This window comes from Triturus cristatus, chromosome 10 (genome assembly GCF_964204655.1).
Source record: "Triturus cristatus chromosome 10, aTriCri1.1, whole genome shotgun sequence".
NCBI classification, from domain to species: Eukaryota; Metazoa; Chordata; class Amphibia; order Caudata; family Salamandridae; genus Triturus; species Triturus cristatus.
The window spans coordinates 66,766,156-66,790,564 of record NC_140593.1 but is presented as its reverse complement, the minus strand read 5'-3'; the positions used below and the strand labels follow the sequence as shown (position 1 = coordinate 66,790,564).

Here is a 24,409-nt window from a genome sequence, read left to right as displayed (position 1 = left end):
GTAGAGTAGAGTGGCATAGAGTAGAGTAGATTGTTGTAGAGTAGAGTGGCATAGAGTAGAGTAGATTGTTGTAGAGTAGAGTGGCATAGAGTAGAGTAGATTGTTGTAGAGTAGAGTGGCATACAGTAGAGTGGCATAGAGTAGAGTAGATTGTTGTAGAGTGGAATGGCATAGAGTAAAGTAGATTGTTGTAGAGTACAGTGGCATAGAGTAGAGTATATTGTTGTATAGTAGAGTGGCATAGAGTAGAGTAGATTGTTGTAGAGTAGAGTGGCATAGAGTAGAGTAGATTGTTGTAAAGTAGAGTGGCATAGAGTAAAGTAGATTGTTGTAGAGTAGAGTGGCATAGAGTAGAGTAGATTGTTGTAGAGTGGAATGGCATAGAGTAAAGTAGATTGTTGTAGAGTGGAATGGCATAGAGTAGAGTAGAGTAGATTGTTGTAGAGTAGAGTGGCATAGAGTAGAGTAGATTGTTGTAGAGTAGAGTGGCATATAGTAGAGTAGATTGTTGTAGAGTAGAGTGGCATAAAGTAAAGTAGATTGTTGTAGAGTACAGTGGCATAGAGTAGAGTAGATTGTTGTAGAGTAGAGTGGCATAGAGTAGAGTAGATTGTTGTAGAGTAGAGTGGCATAGAGTAAAGTAGATTGTTGTAGAGTGGAATGGCATAGAGTAAAGTAGATTGTTGTAGAGTAGAGTGGCATAGAGTAGAGTAGATTGTTGTAGAGTAGAGTGGCATATAGTAGAGTAGATTGTTGTAGAGTAGAGTGGCATAGAGTAGAGTAGATTGTTGTAGAGTGGCATAGAGTAGAGTAGATTGTTGTAGAGTAGAGTGGCATAGAGTTGAGTAGATTGTTGTAGAGTAGAGTGGCATAGAGTAGAGTAGATTGTTGTAGGGTACAGTGGCATAGAGTAGGGTAGATTGTTGTAGAGTGGAATGGCATAGAGTAGGGTAGATTGTTGTAGAGTAAAGTGGCATTGAGTGGAGTAGATTGTTGTAGAGTGGAATGGCATTGAGTGGGGTAGATTGTTGTAGAGTGGAGTGGCATAGAGTAGAGTAGATTGTTGTAGAGTAGAGTGGCATAGAGTAGGGTAGATTGTTGTAGAGTAGAGTGGCATAGAGTAGAGTAGATTGTTGTAGAGTAGAGTGGCATAGAGTAAAGTAGATTGTTGTAGAGTGTAATGGCATAGAGTAGGGTAGATTGTTGTAGAGTAGAGTGGCATAGAGTAGAGTAGATTGTTGTAGAGTGGAATGGCATAGAGTAAAGTAGATTGTTGTAGAGTGGAATGGCATAGAGTAGGGTAGATTGTTGTACAGTAGAGTGGCATAGAGTAAAGTAGATTGTTGTAGAGTGGAATGGCATAGAGTAGAGTAGATTGTTGTAGAGTAGAGTGGCATAGAGTAGGGTAGATTGTTGTAGAGTAGAGTGGCATAGAGTAGAGTAGATTGTTGTAGAGTGGCATAGAGTAAAGTAGATTGTTGTAGAGTGGAATGGCATAGAGTAGGGTAGATTGTTGTACAGTAGAGTGGCATAGAGTAGAGTAGATTGTTGTAGAGTAGAGTGGCATAGAGTAGGGTAGATTGTTGTAGAGTAGAGTGGCACAGAGTAGAGTAGATTGTTGTAGAGTAGAGTGGCATAGAGTAGAGTAGATTGTTGTAGAGTGGAATGGCATAGAGTAGGGTAGATTGTTGTAGAGTAGAGTGGCATAGAGTAGAGTAGATTGTTGTAGAGTAGAGTGGCATAGAGTAAAGTAGATTGTTGTAGAGTGGAATGGCATAGAGTAGGGTAGATTGTTGTAGAGTAGAGTGGCATAGAGTAGAGTAGATTGTTGTAGAGTGGAATGGCATAGAGTAGGGTAGATTGTTGTAGAGTAGAGTGGCATAGAGTAGAGTAGATTGTTGTAGAGTGGCATAGAGTAGAGTAAATTGTTGTAGAGTGGCATAGAGTTGAGTAGATTGTTGTAGAGTAGAGTGGCATAGAGTAGAGTAGATTGTTGTAGGGTACAGTGGCATAGAGTAGGGTAGATTGTTGTAGAGTGGAATGGCATAGAGTAGGGTAGATTGTTGTAGAGTAAAGTGGCATTGAGTGGAGTAGATTGTTGTAGAGTGGAATGGCATTGAGTGGAGTAGATTGTTGTAGAGTGGAGTGGCATAGAGTAGAGTAGATTGTTGTAGAGTAGAGTGGCATAGAGTAGGGTAGATTGTTGTAGAGTAGAGTGGCATAGAGTAGAGTAGATTGTTGTAGAGTAGAGTGGCATAGCGTAAAGTAGATTGTTGTAGAGTGTAATGGCATAGAGTAGGGTAGATTGTTGTAGAGTAGAGTGGCATAGAGTAGAGTAGATTGTTGTAGAGTGGAATGGCATAGAGTAAAGTAGATTGTTGTAGAGTGGAATGGCATAGAGTAGGGTAGATTGTTGTACAGTAGAGTGGCATAGAGTAAAGTAGATTGTTGTAGAGTGGAATGGCATAGAGTAGAGTAGATTGTTGTAGAGTAGAGTGGCATAGAGTAGGGTAGATTGTTGTAGAGTAGAGTGGCATAGAGTAGAGTAGATTGTTGTAGAGTAGAGTGGCATAGAGTAAAGTAGATTGTTGTAGAGTGGAATGGCATAGAGTAGGGTAGATTGTTGTACAGTAGAGTGGCATAGAGTAGAGTAGATTGTTGTAGAGTAGAGTGGCATAGAGTAGGGTAGATTGTTGTAGAGTAGAGTGGCATAGAGTAGAGTAGATTGTTGTAGAGTAGAGTGGCATAGAGTAAAGTAGATTGTTGTAGAGTGGAATGGCATAGAGTAGGGTAGATTGTTGTAGAGTAGAGTGGCATAGAGTAGAGTAGATTGTTGTAGAGTGGAATGGCATAGAGTAAAGTAGATTGTTGTAGAGTGGAATGGCATAGAGTAAAGTAGATTGTTGTAGAGTAGAGTGGCACAGAGTAGAGTAGATTGTTGTAGAGTAGAGTGGCATTGAGTAGGGTAGATTGTTGTAGAGTAGAGTGGCATAGAGTAGAGTAGATTGTTGTAGAGTGGAATGGCATAGAGTAAAGTAGATTGTTGTAGAGTGGAATGGCATAGAGTAGGGTAGATTGTTGTAGAGTAGAGTGGCATAGAGTAAAGTAGATTGTTGTAGAGTGGAATGGCATAGAGTAGGGTAGATTGTTGTACAGTAGAGTGGCATAGAGTAGAGTAGATTGTTGTAGAGTAGAGTGGCATAGAGTAGGGTAGATTGTTGTAGAGTAGAGTGGCACAGAGTAGAGTAGATTGTTGTAGAGTAGAGTGGCATAGAGTAGAGTAGATTGTTGTAGAGTGGAATGGCATAGAGTAGGGTAGATGGTTGTAGAGTAGAGTGGCATAGAGTAGAGTAGATTGTTGTAGAGTAGAGTGGCATAGAGTAAAGTAGATTGTTGTAGAGTGGAATGGCATAGAGTAGGGTAGATTGTTGTAGAGTAGAGCGGCATAGAGTAGAGTAGATTGTTGTAGAGTGGAATGGCATAGAGTAGAGTAGATTGTTGTAGAGTAGAGTGGCACATAGTAGAGTAGATTGTTGTAGAGTAGAGTGGCACAGAGTAGAGTAGATTGTTGTAGAGTAGAGTGGCATAGAGTAAAGTAGATTGTTGTAGAGTAGAGTGGCATAGAGTAGAGTGGATTGTTGTAGAGTAGAGTGGCATAGAGTAGGGTAGATTGTTGTAGAGTAGAGTGGCATAGAGTAGAGTAGATTGTTGTAGAGTGGAGTGGTATAGAGTAAAGTAGATTGTTGTAGAGTACAGTGGCATAGAGTAGAGTATATTGTTGTATAGTAGAGTGGCATAGAGTAGAGTAGATTGTTGTAGAGTAGAGTGGCATAGAGTAGAGTAGATTGTTGTAAAGTAGAGTGGCATAGAGTAAAGTAGATTGTTGTAGAGTAGAGTGGCATAGAGTAGAGTAGATTGTTGTAGAGTGGAATGGCATAGAGTAAAGTAGATTGTTGTAGAGTGTAATGGCATAGAGTAGAGTAGAGTAGATTGTTGTAGAGTAGAGGTGGCATAGAGTAGAGTAGATTGTTGTAGAGTAGAGTGGCATATAGTAGAGTAGATTGTTGTAGAGTAGAGTGGCATAAATTAAAGTAGATTGTTGTAGAGTAGAGTGGCATAGAGTAGAGTATATTGTTGTAGAGTAGAGTGGCATAGAGTAGAGTAGATTGTTGTAGAGTAGAGTGGCATAGAGTAAAGTAGATTGTTGTAGAGTGGAATGGCATAGAGTAAAGTAGATTGTTGTAGAGTAGAGTGGCGTAGAGTAGATTGTTGTAAAGTAGAGTGGCATATAGTAGAGTAGATTGTTGTAGAGTAGAGTGGCATAGAGTAGAGTAGATTGTTGTAGAGTGGCATAGAGTAGAGTAGATTGTTGTAGAGTAGAGTGGCATAGAGTTGAGTAGATTGTTGTAGAGTAGAGTGGCATAGAGTAGAGTAGATTGTTGTAGGGTACAGTGGCATAGAGTAGGGTAGATTGTTGTAGAGTGGAATGGCATTGAGTGGAGTAGATTGTTGTAGAGTGGAATGGCATTGAGTGGGGTAGATTGTTGTAGAGTGGAGTGGCATAGAGTAGAGTAGATTGTTGTAGAGTAGAGTGGCATACAGTAGGGTAGATTGTTGTAGAGTAGAGTGGCATAGAGTAGAGTAGATTGTTGTAGAGTAGAGTGGCATAGAGTAAAGTAGATTGTTGTAGAGTGTAATGGCATAGAGTAGGGTAGATTGTTGTAGAGTAGAGTGGCATAGAGTAGAGTAGATTGTTGTAGAGTGGAATGGCATAGAGTAAAGTAGATTGTTGTAGAGTGGAATGGCATAGAGTAGGGTAGATTGTTGTACAGTAGAGTGGCATAGAGTAAAGTAGATTGTTGTAGAGTGGAATGGCATAGAGTAGAGTAGATTGTTGTAGAGTAGAGTGGCATAGAGTAGGGTAGATTGTTGTAGAGTAGAGTGGCATAGAGTAGAGTAGATTGTTGTAGAGTAGAGTGGCATAGAGTAAAGTAGATTGTTGTAGAGTGGAATGGCATAGAGTAGGTTAGATTGTTGTACAGTAGAGTGGCATAGAGTAGAGTAGATTGTTGTAGAGTAGAGTGGCATAGAGTAGGGTAGATTGTTGTAGAGTAGAGTGGCACAGAGTAGAGTAGATTGTTGTAGAGTAGAGTGGCATAGAGTAGAGTAGATTGTTGTAGAGTGGAATGGCATAGAGTAGGGTAGATTGTTGTAGAGTAGAGTGGCATAGAGTAGAGTAGATTGTTGTAGAGTAGAGTGGCATAGAGTAAAGTAGATTGCTGTAGAGTGGAATGGCATAGAGTAGGGTAGATTGTTGTAGAGTAGAGTGGCATAGAGTAGAGTAGATTGTTGTAGAGTGGAATGGCATAGAGTAGGGTAGATTGTTGTAGAGTAGAGTGGCATAGAGTAGAGTAGATTGTTGTAGAGTGGCATAGAGTAGAGTAGATTGTTGTAGAGTGGCATAGAGTTGAGTAGATTGTTGTAGAGTAGAGTGGCATAGAGTAGAGTAGATTGTTGTAGGGTACAGTGGCATAGAGTAGGGTAGATTGTTGTAGAGTGGAATCGCATAGAGTAGGGTAGATTGTTGTAGAGTAAAGTGGCATTGAGTGGAGTAGATTGTTGTAGAGTGGAATGGCATTGAGTGGAGTAGATTGTTGTAGAGTGGAGTGGCATAGAGTAGAGTAGATTGTTGTAGAGTAGAGTGGCATAGAGTAGGGTAGATTGTTGTAGAGTAGAGTGGCATAGAGTAGAGTAGATTGTTGTAGAGTAGAGTGGCATAGCGTAAAGTAGATTGTTGTAGAGTGTAATGGCATAGAGTAGGGTAGATTGTTGTAGAGTAGAGTGGCATAGAGTAGAGTAGATTGTTGTAGAGTGGAATGGCATAGAGTAAAGTAGATTGTTGTAGAGTGGAATGGCATAGAGTAGGGTAGATTGTTGTACAGTAGAGTGGCATAGAGTAAAGTAGATTGTTGTAGAGTGGAATGGCATAGAGTAGAGTAGATTGTTGTAGAGTAGAGTGGCATAGAGTAGGGTAGATTGTTGTAGAGTAGAGTGGCATAGAGTAGAGTAGATTGTTGTAGAGTAGAGTGGCATCGAGTAAAGTAGATTGTTGTAGAGTGGAATGGCATAGAGTAGGGTAGATTGTTGTACAGTAGAGTGGCATAGAGTAGAGTAGATTGTTGTAGAGTAGAGTGGCATAGAGTAGGGTAGATTGTTGTAGAGTAGAGTGGCATAGAGTAGAGTAGATTGTTGTAGAGTAGAGTGGCATAGAGTAAAGTAGATTGTTGTAGAGTGGAATGGCATAGAGTAGAGTAGATTGTTGTAGAGTAGAGTGGCATAGAGTAGAGTAGATTGTTGTAGAGTGGAATGGCATAGAGTAGGGTAGATTGTTGTAGAGTAGAGTGGCATAGAGTAGAGTAGATTGTTGTAGAGTGGAATGGCATAGAGTAAAGTAGATTGTTGTAGAGTGGAATGGCATAGAGTAAAGTAGATTGTTGTAGAGTAGAGTGGCATAGAGTAGAGTAGATTGTTGTAGAGTAGAGTGGCATTGAGTAGGGTAGATTGTTGTAGAGTAGAGTGGCATAGAGTAGAGTAGATAGTTGTAGAGTGGAATGGCATAGAGTAAAGTAGATTGTTGTAGAGTGGAATGGCATAGAGTAGGGTAGATTGTTGTAGAGTAGAGTGGCATAGAGTAAAGTAGATTGTTGTAGAGTGGAATGGCATAGAGTAGGGTAGATTGTTGTACAGTAGAGTGGCATAGAGTAGAGTAGATTGTTGTAGAGTAGAGTGGCATAGAGTAGAGTAGATTGTTGTAGAGTGGAATGGCATAGAGTAGGGTAGATGGTTGTAGAGTAGAGTGGCATAGAGTAGAGTAGATTGTTGTAGAGTAGAGTGGCATAGAGTAAAGTATATTGTTGTAGAGTGGAATGGCATAGAGTAGGGTAGATTGTTGTAGAGTAGAGTGGCATAGAGTAGAGTAGATTGTTGTAGAGTGGAATGGCATAGAGTAGAGTAGATTGTTGTAGAGTAGAGTGGCACATAGTAGAGTAGATTGTTGTAGACTAGAGTGGCACAGAGTAGAGTAGATTGTTGTAGAGTAGAGTGGCATAGAGTAAAGTAGATTGTTGTAGAGTAGACTGGCATAGAGTAGAGTAGATTGTTGTAGAGTAGAGTGGCATAGAGTAGGGTAGATTGTTGTAGAGTAGAGTGGCATAGAGTAGAGTAGATTGTTGTAGAGTGGAGTGGTATAGAGTAAAGTAGATTGTTGTAGAGTAGAGTGGCATAGAGTAGAGTAGATTGTTGTAGAGTAGAGTGGCACAGAGTAGAGTAGATTGTTGTAGAGTAGAGTGGCATAGAGTAAAGTAGATTGTTGTAGAGTGGAATGGCATAGAGTAGAGTAGATTGTTGTAGAGTGGAATGGCATAGAGTAAAGTAGATTGTTGTAGAGTGAAATGGCATAGAGTAGGGTAGATTGCTGTAGAGTAGAGTGGCATAGAGTAGAGTAGATTGTTGTAGAGTAGAGTGGCATAGAGTAGGGTAGATTGTTGTAGAGTAGAGTGGCATAGAGTAGAGTAGATTGTTGTAGAGTGGCATAGAGTAAAGTAGATTGTTGTAGAGTGGAATGGCATAGAGTAGGGTAGATTGTTGTAGAGTGGAATGGCATAGAGTAGAGTAGATTGTTGTAGAGTAGAGTGGCATAGAGTAGAGTAGATTGTTGTAGAGTGGAATGGCATAGAGTAAAGTAGATTGTTGTAGAGTAGAGTGGCATAGAGTAGAGTAGATTGTTGTAGAGTAGAGTGGCATAGAGTAGAGTAGATTGTTGTAGAGTGGAATGGCATAGAGTAGAGTAGATTGTTGTAGAGTAGAGTGGCATAGAGTAGAGTAGATTGTTGTAGAGTGGAATGGCATAGAGTAAAGTAGATTGTTGTAGAGTAGAGTGGCATAGAGTAGAGTAGATTGTTGTAGAGTGGAATGACATAGAGTAGGGTAGATTGTTGTAGAGTAGAGTGGCATAGAGTAGAGTAGATTGTTGTAGAGTGGAATGGCATAGAGTAAAGTAGATTGTTGTAGAGTAGAGTGGCATAGAGTAAAGTAGATTGTTGTAGAGTGGAATGGCATAGAGTAGGGTAGATTGTTGTAGAGTAGAGTGGCATAGAGTAGAGTAGATTGTTGTAGAGTGGAATGGCATAGAGTAAAGTAGATTGTTGTAGAGTAGAGTGGCATAGAGTAGAGTAGATTGTTGTAGAGTGGAATGGCATAGAGTAGGGTAGATTGTTGTAGAGTGGAATGGCGTAGAGTAGATTGTTGTAGAGTAGAGTGGCATAGAGTAGAGTAGATTGTTGTAGAGTGGAATGGCATAGAGTAAAGTAGATTGTTGTAGAGTAGAGTGGCATAGAGTAGAGTAGATTGTTGTAGAGTGGAATGGCATAGAGTAGGGTAGATTGTTGTAGAGTAGAATGGCATAGAGTAGAGTAGATTGTTGTAGAGTAGAGTGGCATAGAGTAGAGTAGATTGTTGTAGAGTGGAATGGCATAGAGTAAAGTAGATTGTTGTAGAGTAGAGTGGCATAGAGTAGAGTAGATTGTTGTAGAGTGGAATGGCATAGAGTAGGGTAGATTGTTGTAGAGTGGAATGGCATAGAGTAGAGTAGATTGTTGTAGAGTAGAGTGGCATAGAGTAGAGTAGATTGTTGTAGAGTGGAATGGCATAGAGTAAAGTAGATTGTTGTAGAGTAGAGTGGCATAGAGTAGAGTAGATTGTTGTAGAGTGGAATGGCATAGAGTAGGGTAGATTGTTGTAGAGTAGAGTGGCATAGAGTAGAGTAGATTGTTGTAGAGTGGAATGGCATAGAGTAAAGTAGATTGTTGTAGAGTAGAGTGGCATAGAGTAAAGTAGATTGTTGTAGCGTAGAGTGGCATAGAGTAGGGTAGATTGTTGTAGAGTAGAGTGGCATAGAGTAGGGTAGATTGTTGTAGAGTAGAGTGGCATAGAGTAGAGTAGATTATTGTAGAGTGGAATGGCATAGAGTAGGGTAGATTGTTGTAGAGTAGAGTGGCATAGAGTAGGGTAGATTGTTGTAGAGTAGAGTGGCATAGAGTAGGGTAGATTGTTGTAGAGTAGAGTGGCATAGAGTAGGGTAGATTGTTGTAGAGTAGAGTGGCATAGAGTAGAGTAGATTATTGTAGAGTGGAATGGCATAGAGTAGGGTAGATTGTTGTAGAGTAGAGTGGCATAGAGTAGGGTAGATTGTTGTAGAGTAGAGTGGCATAGAGTAGGGTAGATTGTTGTAGAGTAGAGTGGCATAGAGTAGGGTAGATTGTTGTAGAGTAGAGTGGCATAGAGTAGAGTAGATTATTGTAGAGTGGAATGGCATAGAGTAGGGTAGATTGTTGTAGAGTAGAGTGGCATAGAGTAGGGTAGATTGTTGTAGAGTAGAGTGGCATAGAGTAGGGTAGATTGTTGTAGAGTAGAGTGGCATAGAGTAGGGTAGATTGTTGTAGAGTAGAGTGGCATAGAGTAGAGTAGATTATTGTAGAGTGGAATGGCATAGAGTAGGGTAGATTGTTGTAGAGTAGAGTGGCATAGAGTAGGGTAGATTGTTGTAGAGTAGAGTGGCATAGAGTAGGGTAGATTGTTGTAGAGTGGAATGGCATAGAGTAGAGTAGATTGTTGTAGAGTGGAATGGCATTGAGTGGAGTAGAGTGTTGTTGAGTCGAGTGGCGCAGATTAGAGTGGAGAGGCATAAAGTGTAGCGGTGTAGAGTGCATCAGCATAGAGTGCATTGGCATAGAGTATATTGGTGCAGAGTAGAGTGCGGTGGTGTAGAGTGGTGCAGAGTAGAGTATAGAGGAGTAGAGTGCAGCGGTGTATTGTTGTACAGAGTAGAGTGCAGTGGTGTAGAGTGGTGCAGAGTAGGGTGCAGTGGTGTAGAGTAAAGTGGTGCAGAGTAGAGTACAGTGGTGTAGAGTGGTGCAGAGTAGAGTATAGAGGAGTAGAATGAAGTGGTGTAGAGTGCAGTGGGTCAGAGTAGATTAGAGGGGTATAGCGTGTAGTGACATAGAGTGTAGTTACGCATCCTCCGATTCTGGTCAATTCACGTCATCTTCCCGCGCCTACGAGAAAGAACAACAGATGAATGGCTCCTTGTGCCATGCAACTGGCGCTCATGCAAAGCGCTTCAATGCGTTCGGATCGAGTTCCCGCTATTTCAAACCTGAAAAACACAAGCATCAGACCCGTGTATAATTCACAGCATCAGTAAGCGCCTAGAATCCCTGCTGTGTCCGCCACGGAGCTATCCCAGCAGTTGTGAGACGCGCACCCCCTCGCATAAACAGTAATAAACAGAGGCGCTCGCTCTGTCAGCACGTCAGACGCATCTCATTGCCGCCTTAGGGCCTCCGCAGACGGCACAGAGTGTCCCCAAAATAAATGAAGCTCGGCTGACTCTAATAAGTGACATCGCGCCTCGAATCAAGAGACGTCATCTGGGCGCAGACGTGCTGCGGAGAGTTACCGTGTGGTTAGGCGGTGGCCAATGGGTGTGTTCTTGGGTTGGGGGGAGCCCCGGGTGATGGATCCTGTCAGAAATGAGGGCCGACACGCCGTGATATATGTATTTCATTCGCAGCCAGAGCTCTTTACTGTATTGTGTTCATCGCTCGCGCCTTATCCATGTGCCGCGAAGCTCGACGCCAGGCGCTAGATCTGGGGTTCGCATCCAGTGTGTGACGTGCCTTCTCTTCTTGCCAGGCTCACGCTGTCGAGATGGGCTGCCGGCTGAACAAGCCCCCCAAGCAGGAGGCCCCCCGCCCGGGGAACATCTACTCCACCCTGAAGAGACCTCAGGTGGAAACCAAGACCGACGCGGCCTACGAGTACCGCTTCGTGGACTTCACGGCGCTAGACACCGGTGAGTGAGGGGCCGGGAGGAGGTGGGGGCAGGGTGGGCTGCAAGGTGCACTCTTAGCTTCAGAAGTACTGGCCGACAGGAGTAAAGCAGAGTTCAGAAGTAAGGAGAAGATGCAAATAGGTTTCCTTCCGGGGATGGGCCCTTGCGGAAGGGGGGCGCCGCAGCCACCGGCAGAGGGGGGCTTTCTCCAGGGCATTCACGTTGGAGCTTGAGTGTAAAGGCAGCGATGGAGGCCGAGGGGTGTCTGCAGCAGGGCAGGTTCTGTGAGTCTGGCTGTGCTGGGCTGCTTTGACTATGAATGCGTATCTTTATGTTAACAGACAGTGAGAGGCCTGTGTCACGCTGGAGCCCGCCGGGGTCTGTGTGCCCACAGCGGGTGAGTAGCTGAGGATACCCGACCATCTCTGTTCGCCCGGGCATCTCTTGAAAGCCTTGGAAACATTGTAGACAGTGCTGCATGTCTGTGCTCACTCTTTTTTTTTACAAATTCCCCCCCCCCCCCCCCCCCCCCCCAAGGACACTGAGCAGGCTCTACGTCAGAAGTAGAGGTTACGTTTGTTTTAAAAGGTAACCGGGACATTAAACTACACCCCGCAGGGCAGAGGCCGCCCCCGTCCAAGGCGCTTCCTCTCCCATCCCGGCGCAGCCTCAGACCGCCGTATCCTGTTTGCCCTCGTGTTTTCAGGACTCCCTAGTGACCACACCGTCATCCGCTCCACTCAACACGCATGCACAGACGTCACCCAAGGATTACACTGACACTTTCATTGTGGGTGAAGAACTGCTGCAGGTTTATTTCATACAACATAAGTATGACGATAAGTGGGTTATCTTACGGGCGATCCAGGGCAAGCAGCCCCTCGCTGCTCCGCCCGCCTGGCGAGCCAGCACGCACGGTGGGTCGATGCCCGGCAGTGCGGCACATATTTTCAGATCATCCACTGGATCACGTGATCTGTTTACTACTCCCGCCCCTTTTGACGGGGGCGGAGCGTGTTGTGGCACACCCCCGGTTGGTCAGGCCCCCCAACCGCCCGAAGGACTAACGGGGCGCCGTCGCGGTCTTCCCAGAACCTCCTTCGGCTCCCGGACCTTGGCTCGGGCACCCTTACTGTGCCTGACAGGGGTACCCTTACTGTACCGCCTGTCGCAGAGGTACCCTTACTGTACCCTTCTGCCTCCAGATCGCCCTGTAACTCCGCCTGCAACGCAAGAAAAAACATTAAAACATTCCAATAGCGCGCTGCCTCCGCCGCGCAGGGTAAGCGGAAAGGGTGGGAATTCGCGTGGCCCGGAGGAGCGGCGCAGGAAGCAGAGGAAGAACCGAGGGGGTGAGGCGCCTAAAAGGGGGGTCTAGCCTCGCCCACCCTATTGGCACGCCTCCCTAAGGTAAACCCATTGGGGGCCTCCCCTCCCCGAGGCGCGGCCTCGCTAGCGAGGCGGAGCGGGGGGGGGGGGGGGGAGGCTCCGACGGGCGGCCACTAGAAGGCTGCCCTGCTGATGTCCCTCTGCGTGGGACGCGGGCAGCGGCATAGTGACCACACCGTCATCCGCTCCACTCAACACGCATGCACAGACGTCACCCAAGGATTACACTGACACTTTCATTGTGGGTGAAGAACTGCTGCAGGTTTATTTCATACAACATAAGTATGACGATAAGTGGGTTATCTTACGGGCGATCCAGGGCAAGCAGCCCCTCGCTGCTCCGCCCGCCTGGCGAGCCAGCACGCACGGTGGGTCGATGCCCGGCAGTGCGGCACATATTTTCAGATCATCCACTGGATCACGTGATCTGTTTACTACTCCCGCCCCTTTTGACGGGGGCGGAGCGTGTTGTGGCACACCCCCGGTTGGTCAGGCCCCCCAACCGCCCGAAGGACTAACGGGGCGCCGTCGCGGTCTTCCCAGAACCTCCTTCGGCTCCCGGACCTTGGCTCGGGCACCCTTACTGTGCCTGACAGGGGTACCCTTACTGTACCGCCTGTCGCAGAGGTACCCTTACTGTACCCTTCTGCCTCCAGATCGCCCTGTAACTCCGCCACAGCTCTGGGGAGGCTTCCGTCGCTGCCAGAGCCCCCCTTCCTCCCTTCGCTGTTATGGTGCCCTGCCCCTGCGAGCCAGCTTTTAGTGGGCTAAATTATGGGTCCCGTTCTGTAACCCGTAAATGACGGCATTAATTTACAACATTACTCAGAAGCCCAGGGCAGACTAACAAAGGATGTCTTTTGGCCCCACTGCCGTTCAGCTTAGACGTGAATGGTGTTCCTAGCTTTCTTAGCGATGCCACTGCAGATCTCCTAACGTAATTATGGGAAGATCTAGCACCTACATATGGAGCCAGAATTGAACCATAGCTGAAATCCTTCATTCCATCGATTCCCTTCATATCCTAGCACGAAGAAGGTTTTAATTTTCACTTTGTCTACAAAGGTGATGCATTGATGGCGTCATGGTTCCCGAATTGCTGCTGCTGCGAGGATTGCATGATTTCTCGGCAGGGCAAAACCTCTAACGTAACTGCTATATGGACGCCTTATATCATGACTCCGGATAAAGCCAATATGACTGACTGAGCTGCCGAAGAATACATCTCTCAGCTCAGGGACCCAAATTTGTGAACGTTTCCCAACTCCCTGGCTCCAAGGAAGGCTGAGCGAGAAGAGCAACACCTAAATCTGTTTCTCAGGCTGGAAAATATGGCATGGGTAACAAGGCATTGGAGAAATAGGCGCTTATGGACCTGCAATCCTGTTAAGAATTTTCACTTCGCCAAATATGGGGCCTTCCTGGCTTAGAATTGTGTTCCCAGCAGCTACAGCACAATAAGCTCGTCTACCTCAATAACTAGCCATGTTTAGGAGTTTGCGGGAAGTCATGGTGTCTGTGCAAGACCTAATCTCTGGAGGTTCAAATATCTGGGACATAGTGTGAAAAAACATGTTCCCCCAAAGTGTTTCCATTTCAGGGATCCCTGGGGAACACCACAAGGAGTTTAATCATGGGGGTCGTGACGTGGCCAAGGGAACCCTTCACGTCGCCACATTCAAATCGTAGAATGGATGAAGGGAGCAGTATTTATTTTTATTTGGTTTTTTTGAGATTTTCACCATAACCACTTGATGTGCCATTGGCTTGACTGTTAGGCAATGTCCTTATCGAAGGAGTACAGCTCTCAAATATCATCCACCCAACACAGGGCATCTGTGAGTGACACAAAATATTTACAGCTCCTTGTGCTTACTAAAAGGGACCCGCTCCTCAGTTTCCAGCACACAATGCCCTTTAATGTCATCTGGCCCTGGTGCCTATCAAACAACTGTGACAGCCTCTGTCACCTTCATACAATAATGAACTTCACAAGGTCGCAGAAGACAAGCCAGGCTAAGTCTCGGTGGACCATATCACTCTGGGCTTTCCCTTGCTTCCCTGTGGCACAGGGAGAATAAACTTAAAGATGTTAATTGTGACACACAAACAACCCAGGCCTTCCCCGTGTCTCAAAACAGCTCAGGCTGCTGGCTGTCCCGTATAGACTAAGCTGCCACTATGACTGCGAGTTGCAGAAAACCTTACACCAGCTGTTTCCAAATAGCAATGCTAAATTTGAAAGGCAGCAGCATCTCTTGACTTAAGCGGGAACTCGCACTAATAAATACCTTTAGGGTGTTATGTAAGACACACAGACCCATGCCTACAGCTTGTCTCAAAACAGCTCAGGCTGCTGACTTTTCTTTATGGACTAAGCTGCCACTACAAGCTGCCCATTGCATTATGGTTGAAACTGGGTTTTGGCTGGACCTTTGACATATTTGTACTCCTGCTCCCAAGATAACATATATATATACATATATATCCTCCCTTATCCTGTTGCACCACTCGGGACACATAACTTTGTCACTTCGTACCTACTGGCATGGAGCTACCGCCAAAGAGATTCCCCCCTAGTACCAGATAACCCTACTAAGTGCTGGATTTTGGGACAAGATACCAGAGAACCTATGTAAAGCGCCTTCTGGTGCGTGTGAACCCATGTCATTGCGATCAGTAACTGTTGCTCTGTTTGAACAAAAACATGCCACTTTATTCATTCAGTCATTTAATCAGCACAGCATGCTGGAGATAGAGGAATATGTGGCCGTCCCAACGATATATACAGGTACGACTGCCCCTCAAAATGTAATTTAACTGACAACGCAAGCTGGAGCCCTACATGTGTACATATGAAAAGCTGATGTATTGCCAGTGGCGCAGGAGTTTCCTGTAGGTATTAAACTGGTCTCTAAAAAATTATCATCATCATGACTTGAAGTTGTAGAAAACCACTGGCCCTCAAACACTGCCTAAGGACATAAGAAATGTGGGTTTTTAATCCTATTAAGTGCTTGCCTGTATCACAAGAAAACCTTCCCCAATTTGGCCATACACACGACCGCCTCTAGTGTCCTGCAATCAGCTATTCCGACTCTGGCTAACGAAAACGACCATTGGCCCAAAGGTAAAACCACCAAAAGCTAGACCCATTGTGCTTCCCAATGCCGGTCATGCCTAAATTGCAGCAGCAATGCGAGCCCCACCACATTGTCTGAATCTTCCTAGCTGCCCCCAAGGGGGCATTGCACAAGAGATGCACATTGGAAATGCTCTGGGACGAAGGAATGCTGTCTGGCTGCAGCCCTAGCTAGCTAGCCATATGTTTCTCAAAACGCTTACCATAAACCATGATGAGTACAGACTCATCATATATCACCCTGTCCCCAAACCTTTCCCAGGGAACTAGGGAGAAATGAACTCATTTGCGCAGGGCAAGAAATTCCAAAAGTTAGGATGAGCGTTCGTAGATCACTGTTGACTATTGGGGCTTTAAGATATACATTGCGAGTACCAAAAGGATGCCTCTTTTGAACATAGTAACCCGCTGACCTATTTACATCATACGCGCTCTGAAATCTACCTGGCACACGTTCTTTGCAGCCGGCAAATTAACCCTCTGCACTAACTACACCGAAGTCAAAACCTCCACTATACTAGTTCCTGATCTCTCTTCAGGAAGATAGCGAATCCCCCTAGTTATCAAGACATTTTATGTAAGGCCTGGAATTGCCACGGAAAGAAACGCAGCATTCGGTGCGTCAAAGCATAATAAACTTCCATACCCGGCCGGAGGAGACAGCAGGGAACCGCGACGGGGGACCAGATAGCTGAACATGTTGGCATGTCCAGAAACAGAGATGGGCGGTGAGCCCCTGAAAGGAATAACTGCCCCTGAAAGGAATATCTGTCTTATGAGAGCAGCGCCTGCTGGGTGTGAACGGATCCTGTCCGAACAGTGTAGGAGGGGAGGGGTAACGTTATTGAAGGGTGGACACATTACAGCGAGGTACACTCAGCGACACCGGGGCAGAACATATGCGGGGTGCTTCCCCTCTCCTCACACACTAGGTCAGCCTGCCTGTCCCAACGCAGGCAATAACCGAGAAATCACACCTCCCTCACGGCCAAGAGCCATTCCATCAAGTTTAACAATGTATACGTAGACTAGGAGTCACACACTGCACAAAAGGTCAACAAATTGTGACACCTAACAAACTTCACCGCACTTTAACACTAAGTAAACCATGGCCACCAGAAGCGGCTTCCGTGAGATGGCCTTCTCAGTAGAGGGCGTGGGGCAAGCACCTCCACAGCAAAGTGCACCACCCTTCGCGCAAAAACAGGCCCGAGAATCTCGCAGAGCATATTCCAGATAGGCAAATCATGCCGCGTGAAAATGCAGGATTCAGCAGCATATTCATTTGCTCCTTTGTGTCCCCTGCCATAAACTTCCCTGTGCAAAAGTGACAGCACCATCAGAAACCAGCGAGAGGAAAAGGGGATGCGCCTGGGTGGAAGCATCTGCATACTGAAAAGAAAGGCCAAAGGACTGAAAAACAACAACCACCTTTGCCAGGTTTAACACCCACTCTGATCTACGCGCATTGCCGCCAAATAGACAAGAGCAGTATAATACCTATAAAATCTGTTTCCAAAATAGCATCATCCTGGTGTTCCCCTTTGGGCCTCCCATCCAAGTACTAACCAGGCCTGACCCTGCGTAACTTTCAGGTTGACCCATGAACGTGCACAACGAGTTAGTGTGTGAACATAGGAGCTAAAGTTGCATCACACACAGTGCAGTGTACACCGGGGCACAAGGTGTACCAACAGTGCACTGCAGAAACAGCCTTTGGGCACAACGAGCACACAGGAGGCATTACTGGGATAGTGCGTTAAAAAAGGGCTAAAGGTAGCACAGGCCGTGTATTATTGCTCAGATAGTCTTTTTGGCACAAGACGCTTAAACAACGTTGCACAAGAAGTACTGACAGTGCACTACTGAGAAAGCCTGCGGGCATGAAAAACACACATAGTGCTACTAGAAAATGTGCTGGCACAGAGAGCACCCCGGGCATTACTGTGACGGTCTGTGGGCACATGGTGCACACACAGGGAATAATTAACACGCTCGGAAACAGTAGTATTTGTGCAGTGGATTCAATGTCTTTGCTGCCTACGCACTAGCCAGCCAAATTATTTAGGCTACACGCGGCACCACCGAGTTCCTCGCCAAGTCCCTCCTCCGCCCCCAGGGTCCAGGCTGGAGCTCGGGCAAATGCGTTCCCCGGCTCAGCCTTCCGTCCTGTGCGCCGAGCCTTCCATCAACAACTTTACAGTATTAAAATCACTGACTCCCAAACTTTTAAGTGTGTCACGTAAGAAAATCCTTTTTAAAGAAAAAATACCGACATTTACATTTCGTTGTGGCCTACCACGCCCAAAAGTTACCGCTCCGATTGCTGCCAGCAGCGGGAATGAAAGGAAGGGCGGACATGGCACAGAACCGGTAGAGAGCGTGGATAACACAAAGCAAACAGCAGAAACTGGGGGTCACTGAGGCAGCAAGTGGACTGTCCTGCGGGGAGAATAAACTCACGGAACACTCCTGCCCCACCAAGCGGTCGTGCATTCGGGGCAGTCAACAGCGCCTTTTAGAGAGGATGCGCCGGCATCCCAGCGATGGGAACGCATTAAATTATTTAACGGTGAAACGTACCATGCGACAAGCAATACGGCATTATGTTCGCGTTTAACATCGGTAAGCGCATGCGTTGGGTTATGACGGCGAATTGCGGCATGAAGAGGATGGTATGGGATAGTTACAACAAGGGGGGGGGGGGAACTGCTCGTGCTTATTCCATGGTAAGAACACACGGGGCGGCAAGCACGCCCAGCACCCAAGCACCGACTGTGAGCCCCCCCTCAATGGCTTATGGCCACGGGGCTGCCGGCGAGACGGTGTGCAGGCAACTGGGCACAACAACCGAGACAAACTGCCCACTTGTAGCGGCGCCACGCACAAACAAGAATCCACACCTGTAAAGCGTGAACAATCACCCGTCAGGGCCTCCAGGCGCCAATTTGCCGCCGGCTCCTGGGAAAAGCGAGACCGATTGCATTGCAAATGCCAGCCCCAGTTAGGCAGGGGTAGATAGGGTGATTTGCAGAATCACATGATGCTCAGCGTCTTTCCCGAGACTCGAACCCGGTTACAGGTTCGAGGTTGGCCGCTCTCGCCGTTAGGCCAACTCCGCTCACCAAGCACAACCCTCTCGCCCCAACTAAAAGGTGAGCGTACCATGCCGGGGTAACCTCCCACCCACCAGGCCCGCCTCCTGGAAGAGAAGCCTCGAGACGCCTTACAGCAGGGGACAGGGAAGTCCCTGGCATGCCAGAAGTGTTTGAATTCGGCAATAAGGTGCTACGTTTTGCATAGCGCCCTGTGCCGGCTCTAGGGCACTGGGGCGCTGCAGCAGGTAAAGATAGGCAGACAGGAGCAGATGTATAGTCATGGGGGCGGTTGAGCCGCAAATCGGCCCTGTACGAGAGGAAGAGGCGGCCAAGCACTTTATCAGGGCCGGGTAGTCCGGCCCTGGATGATGTAGGTAGCAAGGGGGAGACAGGCGTAAGGGTGACTCCCTGCAACATCACAGCCCCACGAAAAGTTTATTTTCCTACAGGGGGCAGCCAGACAACAAACCTCTTCGACGTCCCCACAGCAACCCATCACTGCGTGGGCACCGTCAAGGAAACCGGAGGGCCACACACACGAACCCGAAGACACATGCTCCGACGCCACAGCAGTCAACCTCTGCACACCCACATCGCGCGAACCCACATCGCGCAACCCGACCCGACGACAATGGGGGCGACCCACTTCGCTCTGCATCTGCAGCGGCCATGGCACAATACGACAACGCGCTCCACCACCAAACAAGTACCAGCAGCGATCAAACCTCGACCACAATGTCCTCCGATCCGACGCGTCCCCACAACCAGCCAAGATCGGACACCGAGCCGCCCTCCCAGCGACCGGACTCGAAACCAGGCTCTCCCGCCACACAGTCCGCCCCCCGCCCCGCACAGCCCGCGAAAACGGCTCCAGCCGCCATCTCCAAAGCTCACCACTACCATATGCTCTGCTTCCCATAGCAACTACACACTACACTCACCAAATCGGTCACCGAACCGGTGTGCAGGACTGCGAGGAGGACCCAACGCTGGTGCGACTGGCGAACGGCGGAAAAGTAGTAAGGAGCGACCACGACTCGACCGACAACGGGTCCGACGCAAATCTCGCATGGCCAAATTCGCGTGGCCCGGAGGAGCGGCGCAGGAAGCAGAGGAAGAACCGAGGGGGTGAGGCGCCTAAAAGGGGGGTCTAGCCTCGCCCACCCTATTGGCACGCCTCCCTAAGGTAAACCCATTGGGGGCCTCCCCTCCCCGAGGCGCGGCCTCGCTAGCGAGGCGGAGCGGGGGGGGGGGGGGGAGGCTCCGACGGGCGGCCACTAGAAGGCTGCCCTGCTGATGTCCCTCTGCGTGGGACGCGGGCAGCGGCATTCCTGACTCTGGTTCACACCGACCGAAAGGGGCTCAGACCTCGGCAGAAGATAAGGCACGCAGGCCTCCCACGAGCACGCGCCTGGGTCTCTCAAAGATGCGCCCCCGTTACAGGCCGTGACGCATGCCCGGACGTTTCATAGCGCCCACAGGCGCTGCCTTTGCACAGACTTGTGACAAGCGCGCCCCCCCCCCACCCCCCCTTTTCTGTACATACAAGAGTGGTACAGATCAAATTAAGCATAGTACGCAGGGCAGCCCGGAGAATGGCATCTAAAAAAGGAAATGTGACATCCTTCATTGTGTGACTGGAATTAAAAGTGCACACCTTTTATTCGGAATTGCAGGGGAAGCACAATAGATCAGAAAAATGGACGCGCGCATCAAACGGAAGTTGTTTTTTTATGGCGCGAGTACAGACGCGATCTCTCCTCTTGGCACCCCTTACTTTTGGCGGAAATGAGACTTCATACAGTGGAAGAGAACGCGATCGGCCAGGAGAACCAAGTGTTCCTGAACAGGGACTGGACCCCCTGGGACAGGCGTGTCTCTTTCCGCCTTAGAGGCAACAGAAATGAACTCCCTAAAAACAAGGGATACCGGCATATATGCCCTTTCTAGGAGTCAGCCTGGCCTCGTGTGTTGGTGTCACGGTCCCCAGTACCCTGCTCACGCCCTGTCTGCACGTGCACTATTTGGGAACCCTTTGCACTTGTTATTGTACGCACTGCGTTTCATCCACGCCCCGGGTCTTGCACCAGATCAGTTCGTGTGATTGACACGTTGTGAGATTATCACGTCGCGCCAGTCCATTCGAAAACCACAGGAGATCTCAGTGGAAATCCATTTTCACCGTAGTGGGCGGCCAGGACTTCACGCCATTTCAGACAGCATGTGTTCTGTTAGCATTGCCGCAGGCGCAAGCCTCTCGGACTGGCCTCAGCCGTCTGCGGTGCTGCAGCATAGCTCGGTGGGCTGTGCGCATGCTGCAGAGATCTGCTTTCAGCTACAGACCTCCAGTCCCGTAAGAAACCGTCTTCTGCCCCTCTTGTGCTGAACAGCTTCAACCAACCAATATCCGACCCGCGACATCTTGAGGAGAAATTTGAAGGCGCAGTTACGGTACAACTCAAGAGCAGGTGGAACGGACTGACCTGCTGCGTGCTCTTGGACAGGGTTCAGCTCCGAGAGGGACATAGGCCCTCCTTGGACAATATAGGAGAGGAAATTCTCGAGAAGCTCCAGGGAATCCATCAAGCTGACAGGATCCTTCTCAAGCGCCTACTGGCCCAACATGCTGGCAGGATCCTTCTTGAGCGCCTACTGGCCCAACACACTAACAGGATCCTTCTTGAGCGCCTACTGGCCCAACCCGCTGACATGATCCTTCTTGAACTCCTGCTGGACCAACACGCTGACAGGTTCCTTCTTGAGCGCCTACTGGCCCAACATGTAGACAGGATCCTTCTTGAGTGCCTACTGGCCCAACACACTGACAGGATGCTTCTTGAGCGCCTACTGGCCCAACACGCAGACAGGATCCTTCTTGAGCGCCTACTGGCCCAACACACTGACAGGATCCTTCTTGAGCGCCTGCTGGACCAACATGCTGACAGGACCCTTCTTGAGCACCTACTGGCCCAACACGCTGGTTCCTTCTAGAGCGCCTACTGGCCCAACACACTGACAGGTTTCTTCTTGAGCGGTTGTTGGCCCAACATGCTGACAGGATCCTTCTTGTGCACCAGCTGGCCCAACACACTGACAGGATCCTTCTTGAGCGCCTGCTGGCCCAACATGCTGCCAGGTTCCTTCTTGAGTGCCTGCTGGCCCAAAACGGTGAGAGGTTCCTTCTTGAGTGACTGCTGGCCCAACACGCTGACAGGATCCTTCTTGAGCGCCTGCTGGCTCAACACGCTGACAGGATCCTTCTTGAAGCCTGCTGGTCCAACACGCTGGCAGGTTCCTTCTTGAGTGTCTGCTGGCCCAAAACGCTGACAGGATCCTTCTTAAGTGGTTGTTGGCTCAACATGATGACAGGATCCTTCTTGAGCACCTGCTTTCCCAACACGCTGACAGGATCCTTCTTGAGCGTCTGCTGGCCCAACACGGTGACAGGTTCCTTCTTGAGCACCTGCTGGCCCAACACACTGACAGGTTCCTTCTTGAGCGCCTGCTGGTCCAACACGGTGACAGGTTCCTTCTTGAGTGTCTGCTCACCCAACACGTTGACAGGATCCTTTTTGAGTGGTTGGTTGTTGGCCCAAAATGCTGACAGGATCCTTCTTGAGCATCTGCTGGACCAACACGCTGACAGGTTCCTTCTTGAGCGCCTACTGGCCCAACATGTAGACAGGATCCTTCTTGAGTGCCTACTGGCCCAACACACTGACAGGATCCTTCTTGAGCGCCTACTGGCCCAACACGCAGACAGGATCCTTCTTGAGCGCCTACTGGCCAAACACACTGACAGGATCCTTCTTGAGCACCTACTGGCCCAACACGCTGGTTCCTTCTTGAGCGCCTACTGGCCCAACACACTGACAGGTTCCTTCTTGAGCGGTTGTTGGCCCAACATGCTGACAGGATCCTTCTTGTGCACCAGCTGGCCCAACACACTGACAGGATCCTTCTTGAGCGCCTGCTGGCCCAACATGCTGCCAGGTTCCTTCTTGAGTGCCTGCTGGCCCAAAACAGTGAGAGGTTCCTTTTTGAGTGACTGCTGGCCCAACACGCTGACAGGATCCTTCTTGACGCCTGCTGGTCCAACACGCTGGCAGGTTCCTTCTTGAGTGTCTGCTGGCCCAAAACGCTGACAGGATCCTTCTTAAGTGGTTGTTGGCTCAACATGATGACAGGATCCTTCTTGAGCACCTGCTTTCCCAACACGCTGACAGGATCCTTTTTGAGCGTCTGCTGGCCCAACACGGTGACAGGTTCCTTCTTGAGCGCCTGCTGGCCCAACACACTGACAGGTTCCTTCTTGAGCGCCTGCTGGTCCAACACGGTGACAGGTTCCTTCTTGAGTGTCTGCTCACCCAACACGTTGACAGGATCCTTTTTGAGTGGTTGGTTGTTGGCCCAAAATGCTGACAGGATCCTTCTTGAGCATCTGCTGGCTCAACACGCTGACAGGATCGTTCTTCAGTGTCAGATGGTCCAAAAAGCTGACAGGATCCTTCTTGAGCGCCTGCTGGCCCTACACGCTGACCCGATCCTTCTTGAGTGCCTGCTGGCCCAACAGGCTGACAGGATCCTTCTTGAGCGCCTGCTGGCTTAACACACTGACAGGTACCTTCTTGAGCTGTTGCTGGACCAAAAAGTTGACAGGATTCTTCTTGAGTGTTTTCTGGCCCAACACACTGACAGGATCCTTCTTGAGCACCTGCTGGCCCTACACACTGACAGGATCCTTCTTGAGTGCCTGCTGGCCCAACACACTCACAGGATCCTTCTTGAGCACCTGCTGGCCCAACACTCTCACTGGTTCCTTCTTGAGCGCCTGATGGTCCAACACGCTGACAGGTTCCTTCTTGAGTGTCTGCTGGCCCAACACGCTGACCAGTGCCTGCTGGCCCAACAGGCTGACAGAATCCTTCTTCAGTGCCTGCTGGCCGAACATGCTGACAGGATCCTTCTTCAGTGCCTGCTGGCCCAATACGCTGACAGGATCCTTCTTGAGCGCCTGCTGGCCCAACACACAGACAGGATCCTTCTTGAGCGGCTGCTGGCCCAAGATGCTGATAGGATCCTTCTTGAGTGGTTGTTGGCCCAATACACTGAGAGGATCCTTCTTGAGACTCTGCTGGCTCAACACGCTGACAGGATCGTTCTTCAGTGTCAGATGGTGCAGGAACCAGCTGACAGGATCCTTCTTGAGTGCCTGCTGGCCCAACAGGCTGACAGGATCCTTCTTCAGTGCCTTCTGGCCCAACACGCTGACAGGATCCTTCTTGAGCGCCTGCTGGCCCAACACACTGACAGGTTCCTTCTTGAGCGCCTGCTGGTCCAACACGCTGACAGGTTCCTCCTTGAGTGCCTACTGGCCCAACACACTGACAGGTTCCTTCTTGAGCGCCTACTGGCCCAACACACTGACCCGTTCCTTCTTGAGTGCCTCTTGGTCCAACACGCTAACAGGTTCCTTCTTGAGGGCCTGCTGGCTCAACACACTGACAGGTTCCTTCTTGAGCGCCTACTGGCCCAACACACTGACCCGTTCCTTCTTGAGTGCCTCTTGGTCCAACACGCTAACAGGTTCCTTCTTGAGGGCCTGCTGGCTCAACACGCTGACAGGATCCTTCTTGAGTGCCTGCTGGCCCAGCACTCTCACAGGTTCCTTCTTGAGCGCCTGATGGTCCAACACGCTGACAGGTTCCTTCTTGAGTGTCTGCTGGCCCAACAGGCTGACAGGATCCTTCTTCAGTGCGTGCTGGCCGAACATGCTGACAGGATCCTTCTTGAGTGCCTGCTGGTCCAACACGCTGACAGGTTCCTTCTTGAGTGTCTGCTGGCCCAACACGCTGACAGGATCCTTCTTGAGTGGTTGTTGGCTCAACC

General features: G+C 48.5%; 1 protein-coding gene across 2 annotated transcripts in view; it reads left to right on the top strand.

Moving 5' to 3' along the window:
• RFTN1 (raftlin, lipid raft linker 1) overlaps nucleotides 1–24,409 on the top strand; it is a 442,525-nt gene that overhangs the window by 48,159 nt on the left and 369,957 nt on the right. For both annotated transcript variants that reach the window (XM_085630441.1, XM_085630442.1), the window contains exon 2: nucleotides 10,753–10,912. In XM_085630441.1, coding sequence (XP_085486567.1) covers nucleotides 10,768–10,912 — 145 coding nt within the window. In that variant the 5' untranslated portion in view covers nucleotides 10,753–10,767. The remainder of the gene's footprint in view (nucleotides 1–10,752; nucleotides 10,913–24,409) is intronic.